At 37.9% G+C, this 25,905-nt stretch overlaps 1 protein-coding gene across 1 annotated transcript; it reads left to right on the forward strand.

Annotated features, from left to right (window-relative positions):
* Nucleotides 1-541: 541 nt before the first annotated feature.
* On the forward strand, nt 542-25,218 carry Su(var)205 (Suppressor of variegation 205). Its single transcript, XM_067768332.1, has 5 exons — nt 542-702; nt 950-1,098; nt 1,233-1,352; nt 24,257-24,374; nt 24,438-25,218. The coding sequence occupies exons 2-5, from the start codon at nt 985-987 to the stop codon at nt 24,722-24,724; spliced, it is 639 nt and encodes a 212-aa protein (XP_067624433.1). The 5' UTR covers nt 542-702; nt 950-984; the 3' UTR covers nt 24,725-25,218.
* The last annotated feature ends 687 nt before the right edge of the window (nt 25,219-25,905 follow it).

Here is a 25,905-nt window from a genome sequence, read left to right on the forward strand (position 1 = left end):
TGATACAATGGAGTTTCTGTCGACCTGCCTGTCCTATATGCATGCTAATATCGATGTAGCGGAATTCTATCGAGAGCAAATGAACAAATCGTTCCCGAGATGGTCGGGCTAGCACCTCAATGGTGCTGTGTTACCGGAGCGTACCGGATCTGTATCCGGCAAAGGACCATCACACGATAACACTCCCTGAAGCCTTCGGGGAGCAACCTTATCGCTACAACAACAACAACAACAACAGCCTTTGATTTAATCTCGTGGTCTATAATTTTCTCCATTGCTTTCAGAGCAAAGGATGTCAGGCTTATAGGCCTAAAGGGCTTTGGACCTGGCCAGGTGTGCGATCAACTCCTCTCCCTGCTGCAGAAAGGTTGGATATATGCACAATGGGATAGATATATCTATCCTCTTTGATTATGTGTCGGAGCTATAATAAAGAAATAAAAAGCACACGATATTTTGCATGACGTGAAAACGGCTTTTTACTCTCAAATTGTTTTCCAACACTGATAAAATCATTCTCATGCAACCCTGAAATCGTAGCGTTGCTTTCTGTAATTTTTTAGCGCTTCATTTTCTCTGCAGATTGCGTTCTTTTTATAAATAGTGATTCGTGCGCTGGTTTAAATAAATTTGTTAAATAAAAAGTGTTTAAATTAGAAATATTTTCTTAATTCAGTGCCGCAAGAATTGAATAATTCTTTTGTGAGTATAAAAATATATCAAAAGAATAGTTTAGAAAATATTTCTTCATGCATTGAAAATTTCGGATCATTGTCGGGAGCACGGCGCCGCAACATGGCGGCTTGCTGTACATACATTTTTCTTTTGTGAAATCGATTCGTGTAATTAAAAAATGCACTTAGTCTTTTTTTACAACTTTTTTTAGTTATATGCAAGCAAAAAAAAAAACAAGAAAATCTTTAATTTCCTCTCTTGTTTATATTTAAAGTTAAAACAAGTACCAAATAAAAAACTTCAGTCAATATGAAATCAAAGAAGACCGATTCTGGTGCTGCCGACGATGTTAACGATTCATCGGAAGAAGAGGAGGAGTATGCAGTGGAAAAAATTTGCGGCCGCCGCGTGCGTAAGGGAAAGGTAAGTACTGACATATGTACGTACTTATGTACATTCCTATAAAGTCTACGTATGTATATGTATATACAATACACCCGTTGACTTTCAATTTTTTCAAGTATTTACAAGTTCCCGTTTTTCTGCATTTATTATAGGTGGAATATTTCCTAAAATGGAAAGGTTATCCTGAGGAGGAGAATACTTGGGAACCTGTTGAAAATTTGGATTGTCAAGATTTGATACAAGCATATGAAGCAAATCGTGCGAAAGAAGAGGTAAGCACACCTAGCTCGCGTGTAACAAGCACAGCTTGTAAATTTGAGGCCCCCTTGCAAATAGTTTTTGGGCGGGAAATTTTGTATATATTATGAATGGTGCGGAAGTAAAAAAATCTTTAGAATTTTTTCTACATATGTGGAGATCTAAAATATATAAATAGCAGATTTCACGTAATGTTACATAACTTACATCTGCTTCTTCAACTGACTCTTTACTGATCTTCTATCCGTTTTTCTTGCCATCTCCTATTATCTCTAAAGATAAAACCTAATAATTATTACCGTACTACCAATGCAAATTAACATATATTCTTATTTCTGTTCTACGTCCATAGGCTAAGCTCTATAAATTTATAATGTAATAATCATTTCTTAGTTTACAAATTATCTATTGTTTATTTACGTTATTGAAATATTTTTGAATTTTCGCTTTTGATTTCAGTCACTGTTCAGACTAGTTGTGCTAGGAAAAATTTTATAAAATACAAGGAAAAAATACCCCAGCGGGATAGGGGGTCAGGATATACCCGCGGTAGGTATGCCTGTCGTAATAGGCGACTAAAATACCAGATTTAAGGGGATGTGTAGCGCAACCCTTCAGGTTGCCAGCGCAATATATAGCTTCTCCAAACCCAATTGCCAACCTCACCTATCCGCGGCGAATCCTGTGTCACTAACAGACGAGGCTCTGGCGACCCCAAGCTCCTCATGGAACTTGGGGGTGGGGAGGATGGCCTGAAGGTTTAATGTGACCATATAAATCGTTCCCGATATGGTTGGGCTAGCACCTTAATGCTGTGTTATTGGAGCGTACCGGATCTGTATTCGGCAAAGGACCATCACATCGATAACACTCCCCAAAGCCTTCGGGGAGCAGCCTTATCGCTACAACAACAACAACAAAAGAAATAAATACATGCAGTGGAAGACAAACCATTTATATTCTAAGTTTGCAAATTTTAACCATGCATGGCTCATTAAAAAATAAAAACAGTAAATTTTGATCTAAAACTTCCACTTTGTATATAGTTTTGTTTAACGACATTTATCATATATATTTTCGAGCGCCTTTTACGATCAGTGACTGAAATCAATTTTCATTCGAAACGCTTTAACTATGCAACCAAAACTATTTCTAAAAATTGATAATACATTTTGGATCTAACTAGTAATAATTATCGCCAGTTCAATTTATCCGATCCACTAATTCAGAGCTATTGTTATTTATAAAATGAGTTTTGATGACGGGAGTGCCTTGTCCGTCCTGATGTCACGTTTTTTAAATTTTTCCCAAATTATTAAAAGAAAATTTAAATTTTTTACATTTGCATTTCCGTTTTTGTTTGCTTTCTTGATGTTTTTAAAGGTAACTTCTTTTCAAAAAAATGGCGCCCTTGCGTGGTGTATATTTTTGGACGTTTGCATTCAAACGGATACAAACAATCTGGTTCAATGACTGCCTATGCCGGCTACTCAATTTTACGTTCACAAGTATAATACGTTAAATAGAAGTTGTTACAAGAACTATATCAGTATGATTAAGAGCCAAAGTTTTGACAATCCTAAGTCGTTTTTCAAATTCGTTAATTCGAAAAAGAAGATAAAAGGGTTTCCATCTACAATAAAGCTGAATGATATCATTTCCAACGATAGCTTCGAAATTGCAAATATATTCGCGGATTTCTTCGAATTCAATTATTCAAATACCTCTGATTACCGGCCACTGAATTATCCTTTCAAATTGTCTCCCCTGAATTCCCATGTAGTCCCATTTATACGTACTGATGATGTTTTAACTCACCATCACCGCCAAAAAGGTTGAGCATGACATCGGTCATGTTAAACCATCCAAAGCAGTGGGCCCAGACGGCATAGCCATGCCGATGCTTAAAAGCCTAGGGAAAGAGGGTTTCAAATATTTAGCGCATGTCTTCAATCTGTCTCTTTCCACCTTTGTCATATCTGAGAAATGGAAAATGGCCAAGGTGGTCCCGCTACTAAAGCCTGGGAAACCAGCTAACATAGGTGAGTCGTATCGTCCGATATCTCTCCTATCGCCAGTGGCAAAGACGCTTGAAGCCATTTTGCTCCCTTATTTCCAAGCAAATTTGCAGCTAGCCCCTCATCAGCATGGCTGCAGAAAACTCCATAGCACTACCACCGCGCTAAATGCCATTAGCACCCAGATAAATTGCGGTTTAAATCAATACCCCCACCATAGAACAGTACTCGTAGCGCTAGACCTATCAAAAGCTTTCGATACGGTCAACCATGGCTCGTTACTGCAGGACCTGAAAGGGTCTACTCTTCCCCCATGTCTTAAAAGGTGGACCGCAAATTATCTGGGTGGTCGGCAGGCATCGGTGCAATGTAGAAACGAAACATCAAAACCAAGGAGAATTAAACAAGGGGTGCCACAGGGTGGTGTCCTATCCCCATTTTTGTTTAATTTCTACATATCTAATCTACCTTCACCACCGGAAGGAGTCACAATCGTTTCCTACGCCGATGACTGCACAATAATGGCCACAGGCCCAGGCCCAAAGATCGATGCGCTATGCAATAAAATAAACGGCTACCTCCCTGATCTCTCCAGTTTTTTCGCCTCGCGAAACCTGGCATTATCACCAAATCTTCCGCGACCTTATTTACAACATGGACGCCCCAAATGTCGACCATTTTGAACATCCACGTCGATGGCACTACGCTACCGACTGTCCTACACCCCAAAATCTTGGGTGTGACGTTTGATCAGGATCTACATTTTGGTGAGCACGCAGCCGCAATTGTTCCGAGAATTCAGAGCCGTAACAAAATCCTCAAATCCCTCGCTGGCAGTACTTGGGGAAAAGATAAAGAAACGCTCATGACTACATACAAAGCAATTAGCCAGCCGATTACGTGTTACGCGTCACCCATATGGTCGCCAAGCCTAAAAATCACCCACTGGAAGAAACTACAGGCCTGCCAAAATACTGCTCTCAGAATCGCCCGGGCTCTCTTCTTATGTCCCCAGAACACCATCTGCATAATGAGGCGAGATTACTCCCCATCAGGGAGTGAAATGAGATGCTGACCAAACAGTTCCTGTTGAATACCCAGAAACCTGGGCATCCCAACAGACATCTGATTGATGAACGAGCACCGCCTAGGGACTTAAGGAGTCATTTTGAGGAAATACGGCACCTGAGAACCCAGCCGTATGAAGTGAAAAAACACAAGCAGGTCCTTGGTGAACTCCATAAACAGGCGTCGGACCTTTTGTATTTTGTATTTGTATTTATTAGGCAATTCATCCCAGCACAACAATTCGACAAAAATTATTTTACAGTGCTAGTCGGTAAAAGGCATAAAATAGGAACAATCTAATCTTGAAACTTAAAGCTAATGACTATGGCTAAGAAAAGGTTACAACAAATAATATATTTAATAAATAGTAAATAGATAAATAAAGGAATGATAGAGTACATTTGCTTAGAAGGAATCAGTATTTTAATTGTCTAGGTTATTATAGAAACTTGTTAATTCTTTATTGAAGAGCAGAGCATTGCTTATAAGCCTAAGTCTAGAAGGGAGCGAGTTCCAAAGACGTATGGAATTAATGAAGAACTGGCGATCAGATATTAGCATACGATGTCTGAAGTGGGTAAGGAGAACAGATCTAGACGACTGGAGAAAATTTAGCCTCCGATACAGATAGTCAGGTTCCTTTATATATATTAATTTATGTAGCGTAGTGAGCGTTTTAAGTTTAATAAGGTTATCGAAAGAAATGTTTAGCAACCTGTAAGCATGTTGAGAGACGTGGTCAAGTCTTTTCAACCCATAGACGTATCTAGCAATGTTGTTATACACAACATTAAGTTTCCTATTACATACATAGTCACAATTGGAGTAAACCTCACAACCATAAAGGAGCGTAGGTATTAAGTACGCTTTTGCTATTAGTAGACGAATATGTAACGGAGTAAAATATTGTGTAAGCCAGAGTGTACGAAGCATCCCATACACTTTTCCCACTGTGCGGAAGATGTGATCTTTCCATGTCAGGGTTTTGTTAAAAACTATACCTAGATTTTTTGCCGTGTCAACGTATTCTATAATAGTGTTGTCTAAAATTAAATTTTCCATTCCACTTTTATCTAGTGACCTTCTATGAATGACTATACATTTCGACTTCTTAGGGTTAAGACATAAGCCGTTCATAGAAGCCCACGTACCAATTTGACACAAATCGTAATTTAAGTTATTAATACATGAACTGGTACGATCACTAGGACAGCACATATACAATTGTACGTCGTCAGCATAAATGTGAATATTACAATACTTGAGAACACCAGGCAAATCGTTTATATACAAAACAAATAACAGGGGACCAAGGATTGAGCCTTGTGGGACTCCTCTTAAAACACTGACGAAGTCAGACTTTCTGCTACCAACACTTACTGCCTGAGTTCGGTCGGCCAAATACGATCTGATTAGGGCTGTTGCACAGTTGGAGAAATTAAATAGGTTGTCCAGCTTCTTGCAGAGAACGGTGTGGTCGACCGAGTCAAACGCTTTTGAATGGTCGAGAAGAGTCAGGAAAGCAGTAAAATTTTTGTCAACTTGTTCTCGAATATCCTCTATCACCGATAGGAGCGCCGTTTTACAGCTACGATTTGACCTGAATCCAGACTGGGAATCTGTGAGAAGGTTATTATTCGGCACATAAGTATTTATCTGGCAGTGCAAAATTCGTTCGACGACCTTGGAAAGGAAAGGCAGAATAGCTATAGGCCTATACTCCTTGTTTTGCTTGGGGATTGGGATTACCTTAGCAACTTTCCAACATTTGGGAAATACACAGGACGTCAGCACAGAGTTAACCAAGTAGGTTAAGTGAGGAAGGATTTTAGGAAGAATTATTTTTAAAAATTTCGGACATATACCACCGAACCCCATAGCATTAGACTTTACTGAAAGAATGGCTTGAACGACATCACAATCATCGACACTCGCAAACTCAAGAGGACCAAAATCAACATTAGCGCGACACAATAATTATCAGCACATATATTGTCAGTTGAGATTGGCAGATTTACAAAATTTATATTTATCTCATTAATGTCTACATCAGGGAGGACAGAAATATCACATTTGGATTTTCCGATACCAATATGTTTAATCGACTTCCAGGTTTCCTTCGAACTCAAAGCAGCACTAAACTAATGGCTTTGTTTGCAGCGATCCTAGCCGTTTTGAAGCAGTTGTGAGCCTCCAGGGTTTTGTATCTTTTCCATCGTGAGTAAGCAAGGTTACGCTGGTGAATTAAGTGTTTTAGATTGGCACTAAACCAAGGGGTATTATTGTGTGTAGCAGCTTTGAGTTTCACTGGCACATAGTTGTCGAAAAGCCTAATAATATGGTTCTGTAGGAATGATGCCTGATCATCGACCGATGTCAGTGTACGAATCAAGCTCCACTCAACCGACTCCACCGCTGCATTAAGGGAACTGTAATCTATGCTTCTAAAATCACGATATGTAAAGGAACATTGTATGTGTGACGTTTGAAAATTGTAACTAAGAAATATCAGATCGTGTTTTGAAAAGCAAGATGCCGACAATTGATCGTAGTGGAGCAATTTCAGGGGATCATTCACAAAAAATAAATCCAGCAAAGAAGAATTTGAGTCAGTAAAGTGTGTAGGTGAAGTTAAATTGGTGGGAAAAAGTCCAAGAGACTCCATACTTAGCTTTAGAGTTGAGTCGACGAGAAGGTTGGAGTTGAAATCCCCAGCGATGATTATATTATCATAGCTTATAAGTAGAGGCTCGAGAAATTCAATAAAGCCAGAGAAGTCAACTCCACGATTAGGTCTGTATGCACAGCCGATAAGAAGCCTTTCATTATTTACAGAGAACACGTCTACGAACACATATTCGACAAAATCACTTGGACTAGCACTGCAGCAAAGTTTACAGGATAAACTACTTTTAACATATATAGCAACACCACCACCATGACCACGTCTATCAGCCCTGAAAAGTTGATATCCATTTAGTTGCACCAAATCATTTTTGTGACATGAAGAAAACCAGGTTTCGGAAATACATATAACATCTATATCAGAACCCTCAGATATGAATCTCAATTCATCCAGCTTTTTATATAGGCTTTGCGCATTAAGATGGATGACTTTTAGCCCTTTAGTACGTTTGTTGAATACGCGCAACAGTGTATGTAAGCAGTCTTTGGAACTAGACAACCTATAGTCTAGGACCATCACTATATATGGGATATAAAGAATGCTCTGCGATGCGCAACAATAAAGACAACATAAGTGATTGTTTACAAGTATGATAGGGAGATATAAAGACAGAAACGAAGAGACTCAAGAACTTAAGTAATATACCATACATAGAAATTAATTTATTGATCATTATTCGTTGGCGCAGCATCAACTCGAAAGGAACTCGCGCTTTCTTCGCCGGTATTCTCAAGACGCTCTAGAAAATCCAAGCTATGTATTGCTTCAGGGCTGGCGTTGGCTGTTCGTCTGATATGTACCAGACCCTTCTTAGAAAAAACCGCCACTACCTTCCTTTTCTTCTTTAGACGGATCGCTGCCTTGAAGATCGCATAATTTTGCCTAGACAGCGAAGCATTTATATAAATCGGAGCATTTGAATTTATGCCCACATGAACTAATTGCAGACCCTTGATGTTTGGATTGTTTTGGCGCCTAAAGGTGCCTATACTTTTTAGCAATTTGTTTCTGTCTGTCGGCGACTGAAATTTGATTATTACGGCCGGATCTGTCACGCTGTTGTCTATTTTCCGTAGCCGAAAAATGCTCATTATAGGTATTGGTTGCAATCTAAGAGTGGAACAGAGGTGATGAAAGACACTTGCTAAGTTTTCTCCTTCCTTAAAGGGAATTCCGTGTACACGGACTTCACTTGCGGCAATATGGCTCTCTTGCTTTGACGCATTGTTTTTGAGTTTTTTTACTTCCTCTTCGAGATAACCAACGCGCTCGAACGCACTCTCCAGCTGAGTAACTCTTGCATTAAGCTCACTGACCTCTTTCTTCAGCACCACAAATTTGTCTTCTAGTTTTTTGCATACGAATTCCGGGAATTTCCCGGTGAATCCCCCCTGCAACGGCAAGTTTCCTTGGACTCCCGTTAGAGGATATTGATGACAATTTGTGATCGGTCGCGGCTATTAGGAGAGGGGCGAGCATTGCTACAACAACAACAACAACGGCATAGCCATGCCGACGCTTAAAAGCCTAGGGAAAGAGGGTTTCAAATATTTAGCACATGTCTTCAACCTGTCTCTTTCCACCTTTGTCATACCCGAAAAATGGCTTAAAGCCTAGGGAAAGAGGTTTTCAAATATTTAGCGCTACTAAAGCATGGGATACCAGCTAACATAGGAGAGTTGTTGTTGTTGCTGTAGCGATTAGGTTACTCCCCGAAGGCTTTGGGGAGTGATCGATGTTATGGTCCTTTGTCGGATACAGATCCGATACGCTCCGGTAACACAGCACCATTAAGGTGCTGGCCCGACCATCTCGGGAACGATTTATATGGCCACATTAAACCTTCAGGCCATCCCTCCCCACCCCCAAGTTCCATGAGGAGCTTGGGGTCGCCAGAGCCTCGGCTGTTAGTGAAACGGGATTCGCCGCTCGAAGGTGAGGTTGACAATTGGGTTGGAGAAGCTATATATTGCGCTACACAACCCCTTGAATCCCAACATAGGAGAGTCATATCGCCCGATATCTCTCCTATCGCCAGTAGCCAAGACGCTTGAAGCCATTGTGCTCCCCACTTCAAAGCAAATTTGCAGCTAGCCTGTCATCAGCATGGCTTTAGCAAACTCCATAGCACCACCACCGCGTTAAATGCCATTAGCACCCAGATAAATTGTGATTTAAATCAGAAGCCACACCATAGAACAGTACTCGTAGCGCTACACCTATCAAAAGCCTTTGATACGGTCAACCATGGCACTTTACTGCAAGACTTGGAAGGGTCTACCCTTCCCCCACGTCTTAAAAGGTGGACCGCATTTTATCTGGGTGGTCGGCAGGCATCGGTGCAATTCAGAAACGAAAAATCAAAGCCAAGAAGAATTAAACAAGGGGTGCCTCAGGGTGGTGTCCTATCCCCACTTTTGTTTAATTTTTAGATATCAAAGCTACCTTCGCCACCAGAAGGAGTTACTATCGTTTCTTACGCCGATGACAATAATGGCCACAGGCCCGGCCCAACGATCGATGAGCTTTGCAACAGAATAAACGGCTACCTCCCTAGTCTCTCCAGTTTTTCGCCTCGCGGAACCTGGCATTATCACCGACTAAATCATCCGCGACCCTATTTACCACTTGGACGTCCCAAATGTCGACCATTTTGAACATCCACGTCGTTGGCACTACGCTACCGACTGTCCTACACCCCAAAATCTTGGGTGTGACATTTGATCAGGATCTACATTTTGGTGAGCACGCAGCCCCAATTGTTCCGAAAATCCAGAGCCGTAATAAAATCCTTAAATCCCTTGCTGGTAGTACTTATGGAAAAGACAAAGAAACGCTCATTACCACATACAAAGCAATTGGCCAGCCGTTTGCGTGCTACGTGCTATATGGTCGCCAAGCCTAAAAACTACCCACTGGAAGAAGCTACAGGCCTGCCAAAATACTGCGCTCAGAACCGCCACGGGCTGTCTTCTTATGTCCCCAGAACACCATCTACACAACGAGGCGAGAATACTCCCCACCAGGGAGAGAAATGAGATGCTAACCAAACAGTTCCTGTTAAATACCTAGAAACCTGGGCATCCCAACAGACATCTGATTGATGAGCCAGCACCGCCTAGGGACTTAAGTAGTCTTCTCCGTAAGCATTTGAGGAAATACGGCACCTGAAAACTCAGCCGTATGAAGCAAAAAACACAAGCAGGTCCTTGGTGATCTCCACAAACAGGCGTCGGACCTTTATGCCGGGAATTGCCCGGTGAATCCAGTACTCGGGGAACAGTACCCAAAGCTTGCGGAAGAGGAACGCATACTCCCCAGGGAAACGCGAGTCACTCTGGCTCAACTTCGTTCTGGATATTGTAACAGGTTAACCCCGACATACAAAATGGGGGCATACATTTTGCAATGTGTCCCCACACCAACCATGTCTTTAATTGTAATGTGGAACCAACGCATCTAACACCCCTTTCATTATGGTCCACCCCTGTCGAAACAGCAAGTTTCCTTGGACTCCCGTTAGAGGATATTGATGACAATTTGTGATCGGTCGCAGCTATTAGGTGGGGCGACACGTTGCTACAACAACAACAACAACGTGTTTTAACTCACCTGGAAAGTTTAAAAATGATCAAATTCCGTCAGTTGTGTTGAAATCTTGTGCTCGATACTTATATCGACCTCTAGCCTGTTTGTTCAATGCCTCCCTGAAGCAAAGGATATTTCCCAAGAAGTGGAAAGAATCATTCATACCACTGCATAAAAATGGAAGTAAAACGTGTGTTATAAACTATAGAGGAATAGCTAAGCTCAACACTATTCCTAAGCTACTTGAATCGATAATCACAGAACAACTTGCTTTTAGAGTATCTTCGTTAATTGACTTTTCACAACATGGCTTTTGCAAGGGTAAGTCTACGGTGTCCAACTTGCTTGAGTTTACAACCTTTGTATCCAACAGTTTTAAGACTAATTGTGAAGTTGATGTTATTTATACTGATTTTAGTAAGGCCTTTGATAAAATTTCTCATTCCATACTTTTATTCAAACTTGATCGGTTAGGATTTCCTCCGTTGTTCCTCTCTTGGGTTTCTTCTTATTTATGTATGTATGTATATGTTTATTAAGTCTATGAACGAAAAGAATTTTACAGACTAGATACAAATGAATAGAAAGATATAAAAACTATATAGTCAAACTTATATATTAATTACCGTGTAAATAATAAAAAAGAAAAAAGATAACAATAAGATGAATAAATAATAAAAATAAATTACAGCCACAAATCCAGAGAAGACTTGAACGTACTTCTCGACAAAGAGAAATCAAGAAGGAAACTCCCTGAGAGTCTATTAAATACGGTAAGTGCGCGGAAAATCGGGTCAAACATGCAATAGTTAGCTCTACGCAAGTAAAAGGGCAAGAAAGTACGAAGACACCTATTAGGTACATTAAAATTAACTTTAGCTAGAAGAGCTGAACAATCCAAAGAGCCAGTGATGAGATCATAAACAAACATTAGTAGATGCGCAGCTCTCCGGATTTCAAGAGACTGCAGATTGATAAGCATGCATCGCGAGTAATAGGATGGGGTTGGATCGTCAAAGTTAATAGAAATTAAGCAAAATCTAATGAATTTTCTTTGAACCCTCTCTATTCTGGCAGAGTGGCCACTATAGATGGGATTCCAGACAACTGAGGCGTATTCTAATTTTGAGCGAACTAAAGAGATAAAAAGTGCCTTCCTGGTATAGGGATCCTTGAAGTCTTTTGCATATCTGCGAAGGAAGGCAAGGTTTCTGTAAGCCTTCGGAAGGACATAACAGATATGACTAACGAAGGAGAAAGAGGTGTCGAAGACAACACCTAGATCAATAACTTCTTTGACAGAAGCCAGTGGAACACCTGAAATACCGTAGGGCGTGGTATGCAGGGTAGACGACTTGGAAAAAGACATTTGAAAGCATTTTTTGACATTTAAGTAGAGATTATTGGCATTACACCAAGCAACAAGATTATTTAGATCATTTTGTAGGAGCACTGCATCTGGCGGGCCATTAATTCTACGAAAAATCTTAAGATCGTCTGCATATAAAAGGAAATCAGACGAATTAAAGCAGGAACCAATGTCATTAATAAAGAGCACAAAAAAAAAGAGGACCAAGAATGTTACCCTGAGGTACCCCGGATGTTGCCAAGAAAGGTTGGGACTTACAGTCTTCAATTTCGACGCACAAGGACCTATTCGACAAATAAGATTTTAACCATGATAGGAAAACAGAGTGAAATCCGATGGATTCCAGTTTAAATAATAAGATTTTATGCGATACTTTATCGAAAGCCTTCGTGAAATCGGTGTATACAGTATCTACCTGGCAACCGTCCTGAAATGCAGAGATGCAGAAATCAGAAAACGACACTAGGTTCGTAACAGCCGAGCGACCGGCCACAAACCCATGATGACACGGCTCAATGACGCTTTTGATGACAGAAGTTAGCTTCTCTTTTATAATTTTCTCAAAAAGCTTCGAGCAAACTGTTAGTTTGAGCAACTGTTAATTAGAGACGTCATTTTTATTGCCAGCTTTAAAGATTGGACAAATGGAACTTTTTTTCCACCTATCGATAAAAGTTCCGGAAGACAGGGATAAATTGAATATATGCCGAAGAGGTATGCACAAAGATAAACTACAGAACTTCAGGACAAAGGCACAGAGGCCGTCACTGTCACATTTTAACGAGGGTTTAAGGGAGGACATAGCATTGCTGACGTCATCGCCGGAGATCACGAGGGAGCCAAAATCTAGACGATCATAGAACCCGGACGAATAAGAGTCATTCAGATCTACAGTAGCATCATCAAAGTTTGATTTAAAGAAATCAGCAAACAGCTCAACTGTTTCTGGTAGGGACTGGGAGCGTACACCATTAAAGCTCATGCAGATCGGTATATTCGTCGAACCACGTTTGGATCGGATAAAGTTCCAAAAGGCTTTGGGATTTTCTTTAAGCTCATTTTCGAGCCTACCCATATAGCGATTGTAAAGGAATTTGTCAAGGACATTAAATTGACGCACACTGGTAGTGAACTGTTCTCTGAGAAGGATATTATCTGAATCTGCCTTGAATAAGTTATTGAGTTTGTTACGCTTATTTTTCAACCTCTTAAGAGTTTTATTATACCATGGTAATTTATGAAGCCTGGGCCCAAAACGAGGCACAATACTTTGAAATGTTTCAGTCAAATTCGATAAGAAAATATCATAACAAACACTGACGTCATTAGAGGGAAATATGTTTTCCCAGTTAATTTCAAATAATACATTGTTCAGCTCGCCGAAATCAGTAGATCGAAAGTTGAAAGGGGAATTATCTAAACCAGGTGATGTAGGGATAGCATCGAAGTTATGTAGATGATTAGCTATTGGTATATGATGCCTATCAGATAGACATACAGGAAAAGTACTCTCAGAGAGTTATATATATATAGATATATTAAATTCTCGTCGACGAATATAAGATCAAGTAACCTCGAGAGAGTATTAAATAAATTATTGATTTGAATCAAATTACAACTTAAGGTATTATCTATGAGGCTAATTTCATTAGAGCGCGTGACATTGGTAGGTGTCAAAATTCCATTATATTGAAAATCTGACCAGACAATATCTGGTAGATTGAAGTCTCCAAGTATACAGAAGTTGGCATCAGTATGAGTTTCGCATAAATTAACGATGTTCTCCACATGACCATTATATAAGCAATCACCACTATTAGGCGGTATATACGAGCAACAAATGAAAGTAGAGCCAGATGAACTGGAAACACAGACACACAGCTGATCGAGCAGCGTATCCTGATTATGTAGTTGAAACTTTAATGAATGCAGGCTTCTGTTAACTGCAATTAGGACACCACCACCTTTCCTTTGACCGGTGTTCGCGAAGTCTCTGTCTTTACGGAAAGTTAGGAATAACTTAGGGTCAAAGTACTCATCATCAAAGAAGTCTTCGTTGAGCCACGTTTCAACGATGACGTATACGTCGTAGTCCAAACGAGACGTAGCTAAAAGAAAGTCTTTAGATTTGGTGCGCATGCCGCTAACATTTTGAAAGTAGACTCTCAGAGATGCACCCGATACGAAGTTTGGGATGTCATAAGTGTTGCAATACATATCACTAGGTAACCCTACGACACAATTTGGTTTCCTCCGTTTTTTGGAAAAAAACGAAAAGGCTTTACAGTGACGTTAGAGGGCCACAAAGCAGCGTCGAATAGCTTGTTATAATCAGCTGATAGCACGCGCACTTTAAAAGAAACCCTGACCAAGGAGTTGATGTCAGCATCCCGCCTCACCAACTTAAAACAAGCCTAAGCAGAGGCATCGATTTTAATGTGTTCAGATATGTATTTGACAATTTTTTCCTCTGTAACTGAAGGCTTGAATGAAGATAAATGAATCCACTTGTATGGTACAAAGACATCTAACTCAGCATTATTGTTATTGCCACTAACTACTGATGAATACACGACTTTTTCTTTTGGTGCATTTATGCTAGGCTTCACTGTAATGTGGGCATTTGATGGCAGAGGTGATTTATTAAGAGCGCTGGCAGCAGCATTGGCGTACGATGTAGTGGAAGAAGAAGGGGCACGGTGCTAGTATTTGATAACTCACTGTTAGTGGCAGTCGACGGATTGCTTGAATTTTTCATATTTCTTCTCTGCTTGGAGTTGGCAATAGACTTTACCTTAGTTGCTGCTGATGTATTTGTAGGAGTATTATCGTTATTGATAGTGAGAGTATTTGACACGAGTGGTTGCGTATTAAATGCAAGTGTAGAAGTAGAAATTGTAGATGCCAATGTACAGGTAGAAGTAGAAATGTTATTAGTGAGAGACTTTGATAATTGTGTTTGTTCATTTATATGTGTAGGTGTGGATGGATGTTGAGAGATTAAAACAGTAGATTGATTACTTGAGAAAGCGTTTAGCATATCTGATTCGTTAGAATAAGTAGATGTAGACGAAGAAGAAAATGTAGGCAGAGCACGACTATTGTTGGAAGAAAGACCGTTTGATAATTGCAGAGGATTTGATTGCAAACTGGCGACACATGAGTTGTTGTTGTGTATGATAGGACTAGACGGGGAAGTTGACGCATTGTTTTTGTTGTTGACATTCGGAGAACTTTCAGCAACGTTCAGATTGTTGTTGGATGATTTCAACGAGTTCATTAATAATTCTTTGAGATAATCAAATTGTTTTGAAAAATTAAAAAGTTTGTTATCAATAGCAATTGAGATGAGTTCAAAACCAAGTTTTTGAGCAGATAGCACAGAGTCAAGTGATTTGCAGAGCTTATCCGGCATATCAACGCACTCCTCACACAAGTAGAGCAAGTGACGATTAGATTTGATTAGTCTCACATCATAATCCGATATATTTTTGCAACATGCACGATGAAATAATCTTTTGCAAAAACCATTACACGGCACGATATTAGAGTCAGATTTCGAAAAGCATTTATTGCACTTGGCACAACAATCGTCCATTATGACAAAATAAAATGAAAGTAAACAAAATAAAACGAGAGAGCGGTAAGAAACACGTCCGCACACAACGACGACTCGGACTATTTAAAGGAAAGAAAACAGTTATATTCAATAATTGCTGGTCTCGGTTGATAAACGTAACTTCTGGTGTTCCTCAAAGCAGCCACCTTGGTCCGGTTTTGTTCCTGTTCATTTTTAATTAATTTAATTTAATTTATTTATTATTACGGCTGTTTAGGCCTAAAACTTAAACTAATAAGTACAATTCATTATTATATCATTTATTTATATTGAATATGCTGTTGGAATGCCATGTGATTCCGATCAGCATATTTACTGGCGTAACAAACGGACGAGTCTGGGAGCCAGTCATTTAAGGAAGGTTGGAAATGACGCGTTTCCAATCCTCCAGGGCTCCCAGCTTAAGGCAACAAAATTTGGAACTTATATTTTTCAATTATATTTGTATTTTAAGCTGTCGGAATGTATTGGTCTCCGATCAACACAGCTAAACATGTCTTTGGATGTTGGAAATTGAAGTGTACCCAATCACCCCTCTACTTTGTTTAGTAAAGACGCTGTCGGAACGCATGAAGATTCCGATCAGCACAGCTCAAAATATATTGGGAGGTTGAAAAGGACGTGTTTCCAATCCCCCCTGCTCCAACTTTTGTTTGACCTTATTTTGGTTACACATCATATAATTTTATTGTTATATTAATGCTGTCGGAATGCGAGTGATCCCGATCAGCAACAGTAAATATAGGCTGAAAATACCGAATTCCAGCGAAATTTGTTGTTGGAACTGTCTGGAGTTACAGGTGGCGACTGATTTTCTTTTCCTTAGGGCCGGTTGCATTGTATTTTGCTGCTACCAGTATTACCATTCCCTTTTCTCGCTCCAGTATCGGTATGTCATGTAAAAAAAAAAGAAAAAAAAAAACTTTATCTTATTGGAAGGGTTTTACAATGCTCCAATAAGCTTTTTTTTAAAAGTATTGAAGTTATTACTACTTTTTATGTGATTAGGAAGTTCATTGAAATATTTCAGGCCCTTATAAAATATATTTTGCTTGTCCACTTCTGTTTTGAAAAGAGGTAATCTAAAATTATTGTTTTCTCTGATTACGTATAATGTGCATCATTTACATATCTAAGCTTTTCGCTGAGGTATGTTGGTAATTTACCGTGCTTAATATTAAATACAAATTTCATACTGTGGTAGAATATGAGCTGTTTTATACTCAACCAGTATAGTGCTTCTATCATGTTATTAATGGGAGTATCATACCTCATGTTTAATATAAATCTCATAGCTTTATTTTGCATAACTTGTAGCTTATCTACCTGAGTTACATTGGCCATAAAGAATATTGTGGAACAATATATGAAATGCGGCTCTATGATGGATTTATACACTTTCAGTTTGTATTTTCTACTGATAAATTTGCATGATCTTTTCCAAAAACCAATTTTCTTGCCTATTTTGGCAACTATATAATCAATATGATCATTAAATTTTAATTTATTATCAATCTGAACCCCTAAGTACTTGAAAGTTTTAACTTCGTTAATGTTTGAGTTCATTATTTTTAGCTCGATATTACAAGATTCCTTATTCATCGCTCTAGATATGACCATAAAATGGGTTTTATTAACATTAAGTTTAAGCTTATTGTTACAAAGCCACCTGTATAGGGTGTTCAAGTCTTCCTGCATTTTGCTCCTAGCTAACATGATATCAAGTTCACTTACTTCGAGCAGTGCGTCATCCGCAAACAGCCTTATTTTACTATGTTTTAGCGCCGAAGATATATCATTTATATATATGTTAAATAGGACCGGTGCCAAAACCGATCCTTGTGGCAATCCAATTCCTGTCAATACCTCTTCCGAGACAACCGACTCAATGGCTGTTTTTTGTCTTCGGTTACCTAAAAAGCTCTGAAACCACTGCAGCTCGTTGCCCCTAATTCCAATTTTTTCTAATTTTTTAATCATTATATTTCTGTCTATAGTTTCAAATGCTCTCTTTAAGTCGATAAAAACCGCAAGTATACTTTTCTTTTGATTTAGTTCTTCTTTCCAACTCGATATTACATAATTTAAAGCCGTTTCACAAGAGTGGCCTTCTCTGAAACCGGATTGTTCTTTAATTAGTATTTTATTTATTTCCAAGTAACTTACGAGCTGATCTTTTACTACTGTTTCTAGAATTTTTTCGATATTCGGTGTTGATCGGTCTCAGATCTTCTGCCTTTAATGAATTTTTTATCTTCTTTATTGTCACTATTGTTGATATTTTCCATGCGTCGGGCACTATTCCCTCTACTAATGATTTATTTATGATATCCGCATAGACGCATAGAAATGTCCCATGTATGACACGGAATCCTTAATTACTCCTTCTGATAGTAAATTTGTTCCTCCGATTTTATTTTTTAACCTTTTAGCTACCAATATGACATCAGCAACCGTAACTTCTTGGAATTTCAGACATGTGCTAACCGTGTATTGCACACTGTCGCCACTATCCAAAGTTTCGATTTCTCAATTTATGTCACCAATACTATCAACAAAGAAGGAATTCAATGCTTGAGCTATATCCTCGGGTGTTTCATATCTTATACCATTTACAATCACTGTCAGGATATTGTCACGCACCTCAGTTAAGTTTACTGCTTGCTTGAGGTGTTTCCACATTAATTTCCTATCAGAAGAATTTAAGGCAATATTTTTCTCCATATATTTAATCTTTTTAACTTTGATTAGTTTCTTATAATACTTCGCAACCGTATTATATTCCGAAAATTCACCAGATCTTCTGGCTTGTGAGTGCAATTGGATTTTTAATTTGTTAATTTCGGTCAGTTCATGATCGTACCACTTATTTCTCAACCTCACTATCCTGTCTTGTTCTGATGTTAATAAACCCATGCAGTGTGATAAGCAGGTATTTATATATTCAACCGAGTCATTGAGATGCATATTTTTTAATACGCTGAAATCATAGTTTCTTAATAAGTAAATGAGGTTATCAGCAGAATAATTCTTCCAACACATTGTGGGTATCATTCTCCGCAGAGGATTTGAATTACACACTTTGAAAGCAAATGAAATGGTTTCGTGATCAGAAATTCTGTGATTTTCAAGATTAGTACAGGACAGTACATCAGCATTTGCATATAGTAGATCTATTCTCGTTTGGGACCTCTCAGCAATCCTTGTATTGAAATTCACCATTTGCCTCATCGCGCTACGTGAAAATATCTCATTGAGCTTAGAACTCGTTGCGGTATTAACATTCATGTTAATGTTAAAATCCCCAATTAACAAGGAGTTTGTACCACTCTCCAGTTCCTCAGAAAGTATAGCTTCCAAGTGATTTAAAAATTCGATATCATTTAATGTCGAACTTTTTAAATTTAATTATAGCACACCAAACATTTAAATCAATAGATCTGTTATACCTGACTTTATACTCGATACCTTTTTTTAATAGTAAGACTACACCTCCTGTGTGTACTATGAGAATCGCAACGAACCATTGTATAATAAGGAATGTTTATTTCCGCATCACTAACATCCGGTGTTATACATGCTTCTGAACATAGAACGATGTCCGGATCTAACTCTTATATAATTCTTTCGAGTTCAGGTTTGTTGGCTAGAAAGCTACAAATATTTAGGTAATGCACTGTAAGTTAAAAGCTTTAATCCCCCGATCAGCTAGTTTTAGTGGCTAAAAGCCCACGCGTTGTCTTTCCAGCTTAAGTTTCCTTAAATAAACTGGGCATTCATGACTCATGATGTTGTGTTCTGTATTAATATTTAAACCTAACCGATTATTACTATCTATACAATTACCACATTTATTTAGGGGTGCACTCTCTGTGCATTCTTCGACTTTATGTTCCCCGCTGCATTTACTACACCTCTGTTTAAGTGTACAAGTAGCCGCTATATGGTTAAACCCTAAGCATTTATAACATCTTTTTACCGTTTGAGCATCGTAAACTGGACAGCGGTCCCAACCAATATTGATTTTCTTGCATTTCAACACGTCTTCATAGTATTTGTGCTCAATCTTAATGACTGCATTGATATATGAGGCTCTGTTTTCCTTCCTTGATTTAATAACTCTTACACATTTCATTTTAGCATCTCGCAAAAACTCATTTTGGTTGGTGATCTTACCAACTATTTCCTCTTCAGGATGCTCAGTACCAATGTTAGTCACCATGATTTTAGGAAAATATATTTTCGGTTCAGCTATGTTGTATTTACTTTTATCTAGCCTTTCTGTTAGAGTGTCCTTAATTTTATCCTTATCACTAGCTGACTTCGCACTAATAATTATTGTACCATTGTTTCTATTTTGTACCCTACCTATATTCAAATTGGATGGATCTATTTTATTCAAGTCCGTTTTTGTTTTCTCTAATGCTTGTTTAACCTTGGGTTTAATTACTATTGGAGGAATTCCCTTAGTAATATTGGCATATGAATTGACTTCCATAGCAGTAACAGCTTTATTTTGGTTTGCAACCTTTTTAACCTCTCTTATAATTTCCTCCTTTTGCTTATTAAACGCTTCATTTGGGGTATTGATCTTATTAAGCATTTCTTTGTTTGCTTTGCAAAGACTCTACATGTTTAATCAACTCTAATTTTTCCGTGTTCACCCTGTTTATATTATCCACAATTCTTTTCATCTCTCTTTCGCTGTGCGTTATGGATGCGCTTATCTCCCTTTTGTGTTCATTCAACATTTTTTTAAGTTTTGCTCCCTTAAATTTACTTTGTTAATTTCTGAAATAGAAAGTATTTCTCTGAGGGCATCATCAACATTGGAGATATATGTCATACAACCATCGCACATAAATCTTAAAAATTGGCAGCCTTGCAAGCATGAACTGCTTATTCGTCCATAGATGCACATGCAATTGTTTTGTGATACACTTTACCACACACACCCTCACATCGTACACCTGTCTCCCTCTTTATTTTTTTGTGGCATTTATCGCACACCTCCATTCTCTTTTATTTTTCTGTTTTCACTGTTACATACATATATATATATATGTCGAACTGAACAAGCAAAATATATTTTAGCACAATACCAATTGAAAATTTCACTTTAATGTTTATTTGTATACAAAAACACTTTATTTTTTGAATGTTCGTACATCACCTGCTGTAACTTTATTGTTTACACCACTTTTGTGAGCTTATTAACGCACAGAACTTAAGAATTTTCGCTTTCTTTAAAGACTCTAAAAATACACGTCCGTCCGCCGCTATATATATATATCCTCATAAAACCGACAATATTTTCAATTCAATAGGTTTTTCATGGCCCCACGCCAGTTACAAAATCAGTAAAGTTTTTAATATTTATTTTTCCACAGCTAGTACACAATGGTAATACCATAGAGGCCAGAACCACGTGTAGCAGCTTGCGAATTCATTAATGACCTTCCTAGTGTTTTGAAGCGCTGCAAGCCGTTGATGTACGGTGATGATGTCAAACTTATAATGCCTATCCGCTTCCCCGTGGATAGGGCATTTCTTCAGGCTGATCTGAATTATCTAGTTGATTGGTGTAATGTAAACGCATTGTCACTAAACCTGCCGAAGTGTAAGATCATGGGTTTTACAAGGAAGTCCTTCCAATCCCATGATTATGCTATTGGCGATTATATAATCAAGCAAGTCACTAACTTTATTGATTTAGGCGTTAAAATGGACCCAAAACTGGATTTTAAATTTCATATTGAATCTTGTGTGAATAGGTCTAAAGGTAATTTGGCTTTCGTTAAACGTTGGTCTAAAGAATTCAATGACCATTCGTTACAAAAACTCTCTTTATATCGTTGGTCAGGCCTATTTTGGAATACGCTTCAATAATTTGGAATCCGCGTTATCAGGTTCATTCTGTCAAGCTGGAATCGGTCCAGAAACAACTTTTGCTTTTCGCTTTTAAACACTTACCATGGGATCCCTCAAAAAATCTTCCCCTACTGCAACCGGTTAAAACTTTTCAGTTACCGTCGTTACAGAGCCGAAGGGAGATGCATGGCGTCTTATTTATTGTAAAACAAATAAGAGGGTCAATAAATAGTCCATTTTTGCTTGGTGAAATCAAGTTTAATGTTTCAATTAGGCTGATGTATATTGGAACGATTTTCCGTCATCCCTTGTCAAATTTGGCTTTGAGACAAACCGGTTTCGTCATTGTGCCATCATCAGTGTCGATTTTCGTTCTGATCTGTTGTTGTCGTTTGCCCTGTATTATAGCAACAAATATAGTAGATTCTAACATTGCATATAGATTGGTCCAAATGAACCCTTCGGCTCCTCCACTGATTGCTCTACCAAAAATTCACAAGCCGGGCACGCCAATGAGGCCCATCATTAATTTTAAATCGGCACCATGTTACAAACTGTCCAAATATTTAAAAACGATATTGCAAGATACTCTGGAGCTAACTAACGAGTATGCAATAGCTAACACAACAGAACTAATAGAGAAACTTGAGACCGTAGAGCTAACAAAGAACAGCAAATTGGTATCTTTTGACATAAAAGATTTATACCCATCAATACCACTATCGGAAACTTTGGACATAGTTAGCTCAACAATAGTTCATTATACAAAAAATAAAGTGAAAAGTATGCAAATCACAAATACGCTAAGAACCACTTTACGTCAAAACTATTTACAATACAACAAAAAAATCAGCCATTCTTATGGAAGTTTTCATGCAAAATCTGGAAGAAAAGTACATACAGGAGCCGAAGTCCAAATTAGGCGTGTCATTTTATGCTAGATATGTGGATGACATAATATGCGTTTTAACTACTAATAACGAAGAGCTTGTACTGGAGTACCTCAGCAAGAAGCACGAAAATATAAAATTTACAATGGAAACCGAAAAAGACGGAGGAATCAACAATCTAGATCTCACGATAAATATTGATAAAGAAGCCAAAAGATTTAACTATGTCATATAGAAAGCCAACGGCCACCGACACAATAATACATAATACCTCAAATCAAAATATTCGACGGTAGAATAATAAACGAACAGATAAACACAATTTCTGACACAATATTCGAGCCTTTAAAACTTGTTTACAAGAAACAAAGTAATCACATAGGTACAACAGACAAACACAACAACAAATACACCCAAAACAATTAACACACCAATACAACAAACTCACAAAGAAGGTCAAACAACTTAAATTACGGATTTTTACCTGCCTCAGTCAGCCACACAAATCGATCAGTAAACCCACCCTCGGTTGTAAATGAGCACCAGCACGCAGCATGTACTTACGAACTATAAATACAGGACAAACCTCAACAACAAACAGATTAGAACGAAAATCGACACTGATGATGGCACAACGCCGAAACCGGTTTGTCTCAAAACCAAATTTGACAAGGGATGACGGAAAATAATATACATAATTTATCCACCCTGTCGGAATATCAACAAAACAAAATAAGTCCAATTAGGCCATCTAGACATTTTATTTCAATTTTTGTAGCTACATGCAGATCGAATTATGAAATGCACGAAACACTTCGCTGTTTATGTCATGATTTTAATAAACACTGTAAAAATTTCGACGCCGTGACTCGTTCTTTAGTATTAAAAAATTTCTTTTAACCACATTACATTTGTAATTTGAAATGAAGCAAAGAACGCTAAACCGCGAAAATACTGTTCAACCCTCTATTTCAAATATAAAATAGTAGTTATGGAAACATGATCATTATTTTTATATGTATGTACTCAAATTTATTCTGTTTAAATTTTGTCTACTATTAATTTGCTCTATTGTTGTCAATTACATAAATTCTCGTGTGCCCCTTCCGGGAAAACAGCACCATCATGAGTACTCTGCGTGAGGTCTTTTTGAGATACAAGAATTCATTTACTACGTTTTAACTTCTGCTTACTTTCAAATTTTTTATTTGAAATTGTCAAGCGTTTAATTAAATACTTTTTAAATATTATTTTAAAATATTGCATATGTTATTTATATCGTACATTATATCTTTAAATTAAGTGTCTGTATATTTGGTCTGTATGATTGTTTAATTTGTAGACTGAAAAAAAAAATTAAATATTTACTAAATTAAATAAGAGTGTATCTGCGCGTGTGCACTGTTTTTCTAAGAAACGAACACTAAAACAATAGCCATCATTCAGTGATTTTTCTAGCTCCGTATCAATTGAGAAGCAGAGTTTCTGGCTCACAAATTGAAAAAGACGTCTATTTGGGTTTATCTGGCTCAACTCGTTGTTGCATTTATATGCAAAATGTTTTATCTGGCTCAGGATCTCTGCCACCGGATGATGCCTAATAAGCACCAGAAAATCATCTACCTTGTCAGGAAATGTGCCCCTTTTGCTTTTTTGCAATTCAACGACAGGAACACACTTTTGGGTTGCGTTCCGTTCCGTCTTTATATTGCAGTCGAACACCAAAAATGAGACAGCAATCGAAATTAGCATTTTTCGTTGAAACGAATTGAATACTTTTAATACTTTTGATACTTATCTTCATTCTAGCCTCCCGCATCTAGCAAACAATCTGAAAAGAAAGATTCCTCCAGTAAAAAAGATGCAAATAGCAGTGGACGATCCAGTGCTGCAGGTACCAAACGCAAGTCAGAAGAGAAAACTGCAGGTAAGGTTTTCTCTAAAACTTAAGACAAAAGTTACAATAACAAATTTCCTATTTCTCTCACAGGTGGCAAGAAGAAACGTCGAGATTCATTAAAATCTGAAACGGATAACGATTCTGTGTCTGATGTTTCATCGCGTACCTCAGAACGTACTGGTTTCGATAGAGGATTAGAAGCTGAGAAAATACTTGGCGCTTCCGATTCGAGCGGTGGTTTGACTTTCCTCATACAATTTAAAGGTGTAGATCAAGCGGAAATGGTACCAGCACCGATTGCTAATATTAAGATACCACAAATGGTTATAAAGTTCTATGAAGAACGTCTGTCATGGTATTCAGACAATGAAGAGTAAAATTAAAATTATAATTAGTTTTGAGGATTAAATATCTAATGTATATCAACAAACAAAAAACAAAGACGTTAAAACAAAATGCTAGAACACAGAAATGCATACCTACATTCACACATATACATCCCTACCTATAACTATACGACTTTTATTTAAAAACTTTTTTTCTACTAAAATGACAATGGACGACAACAAAAAGTATACATTGTTAAAATACGCCGAATGGATTATGATAAAGCTTATTATTTATATTTTAAATGAAGGAAGGTTTTCCATATTAAGTTTTTCCATATAAAACAATTGAGATATTTAACTTGGAACATCATAAAAAATGGTTTTAATAAACTTTTTTTATATTTGTTTTTAAATAGCAAATCATGAAGAAAGTGTTGTATCACTTATTCTGCTGTCTGTTAAGTAAGTTTGATATGTTCAAACCTTAATGTACTCTTGTGGGAAATATGTTCGAATAAAAGTCGAAAATTAATAAATAAAAAGCTTGTTTGTTTTAGAAATGTCACTTTAATGGTGTGGGCTTCACGAATGGTTGGGTTAAGGGGGCTTTTGGCACTCCCCGGTAAGGTTTGCCTGTCATAAGAAGCGACAAACCCAAATCCCGTACGAGGGTTGTGTTGTGGGCTTGGCACACTCTACCTAAAAACCCTTGCCAATGAAGAAACTAGGCGATAGGGCATGTAATTAGAATTTCGAGACTCTTGCATAAAAAGATACCGACTGGTTACTGTTTTCGTGAAGGCAAACGCTGATATTGAAATGTAGAATGGTGCTGACACGAGTCAGTTCCGAATAGGTCGAAACGTTTCTAAAAAGTTTTTGAATGGATTTCATTTCGATTCGAAAATATTGTAACGAATTCTGGGGATTTCTGATTAATATGCAACCTTCTGCTAACGTTCGAATCGCTAAACTGTTGAATAAAGCACTCCAATATTCAGTATTGCAAACTGGTCTTTATTTAGATAACCAATGGCGTGCTTAAGTCAAAACTGATTAGTCATTCCTCAGCTTGCGTCGCTTTTATACTATCTGTTGCTTCGTCCGCGTATTTCTCCAAAGGTCTAGAAGTTTCACCTTCTAAAACTCTTGTATCTCCTGCTTGGTAATTAGTTATATGCGTGTGTATGTGTGAGGAAGAGCTTCGGCTGATGATTACATCTGTGTGT

This window comes from Eurosta solidaginis, chromosome 2, assembly GCF_040869045.1.
Source record: "Eurosta solidaginis isolate ZX-2024a chromosome 2, ASM4086904v1, whole genome shotgun sequence".
In the NCBI taxonomy this organism is placed as follows: Eukaryota; Metazoa; Arthropoda; class Insecta; order Diptera; family Tephritidae; genus Eurosta; species Eurosta solidaginis.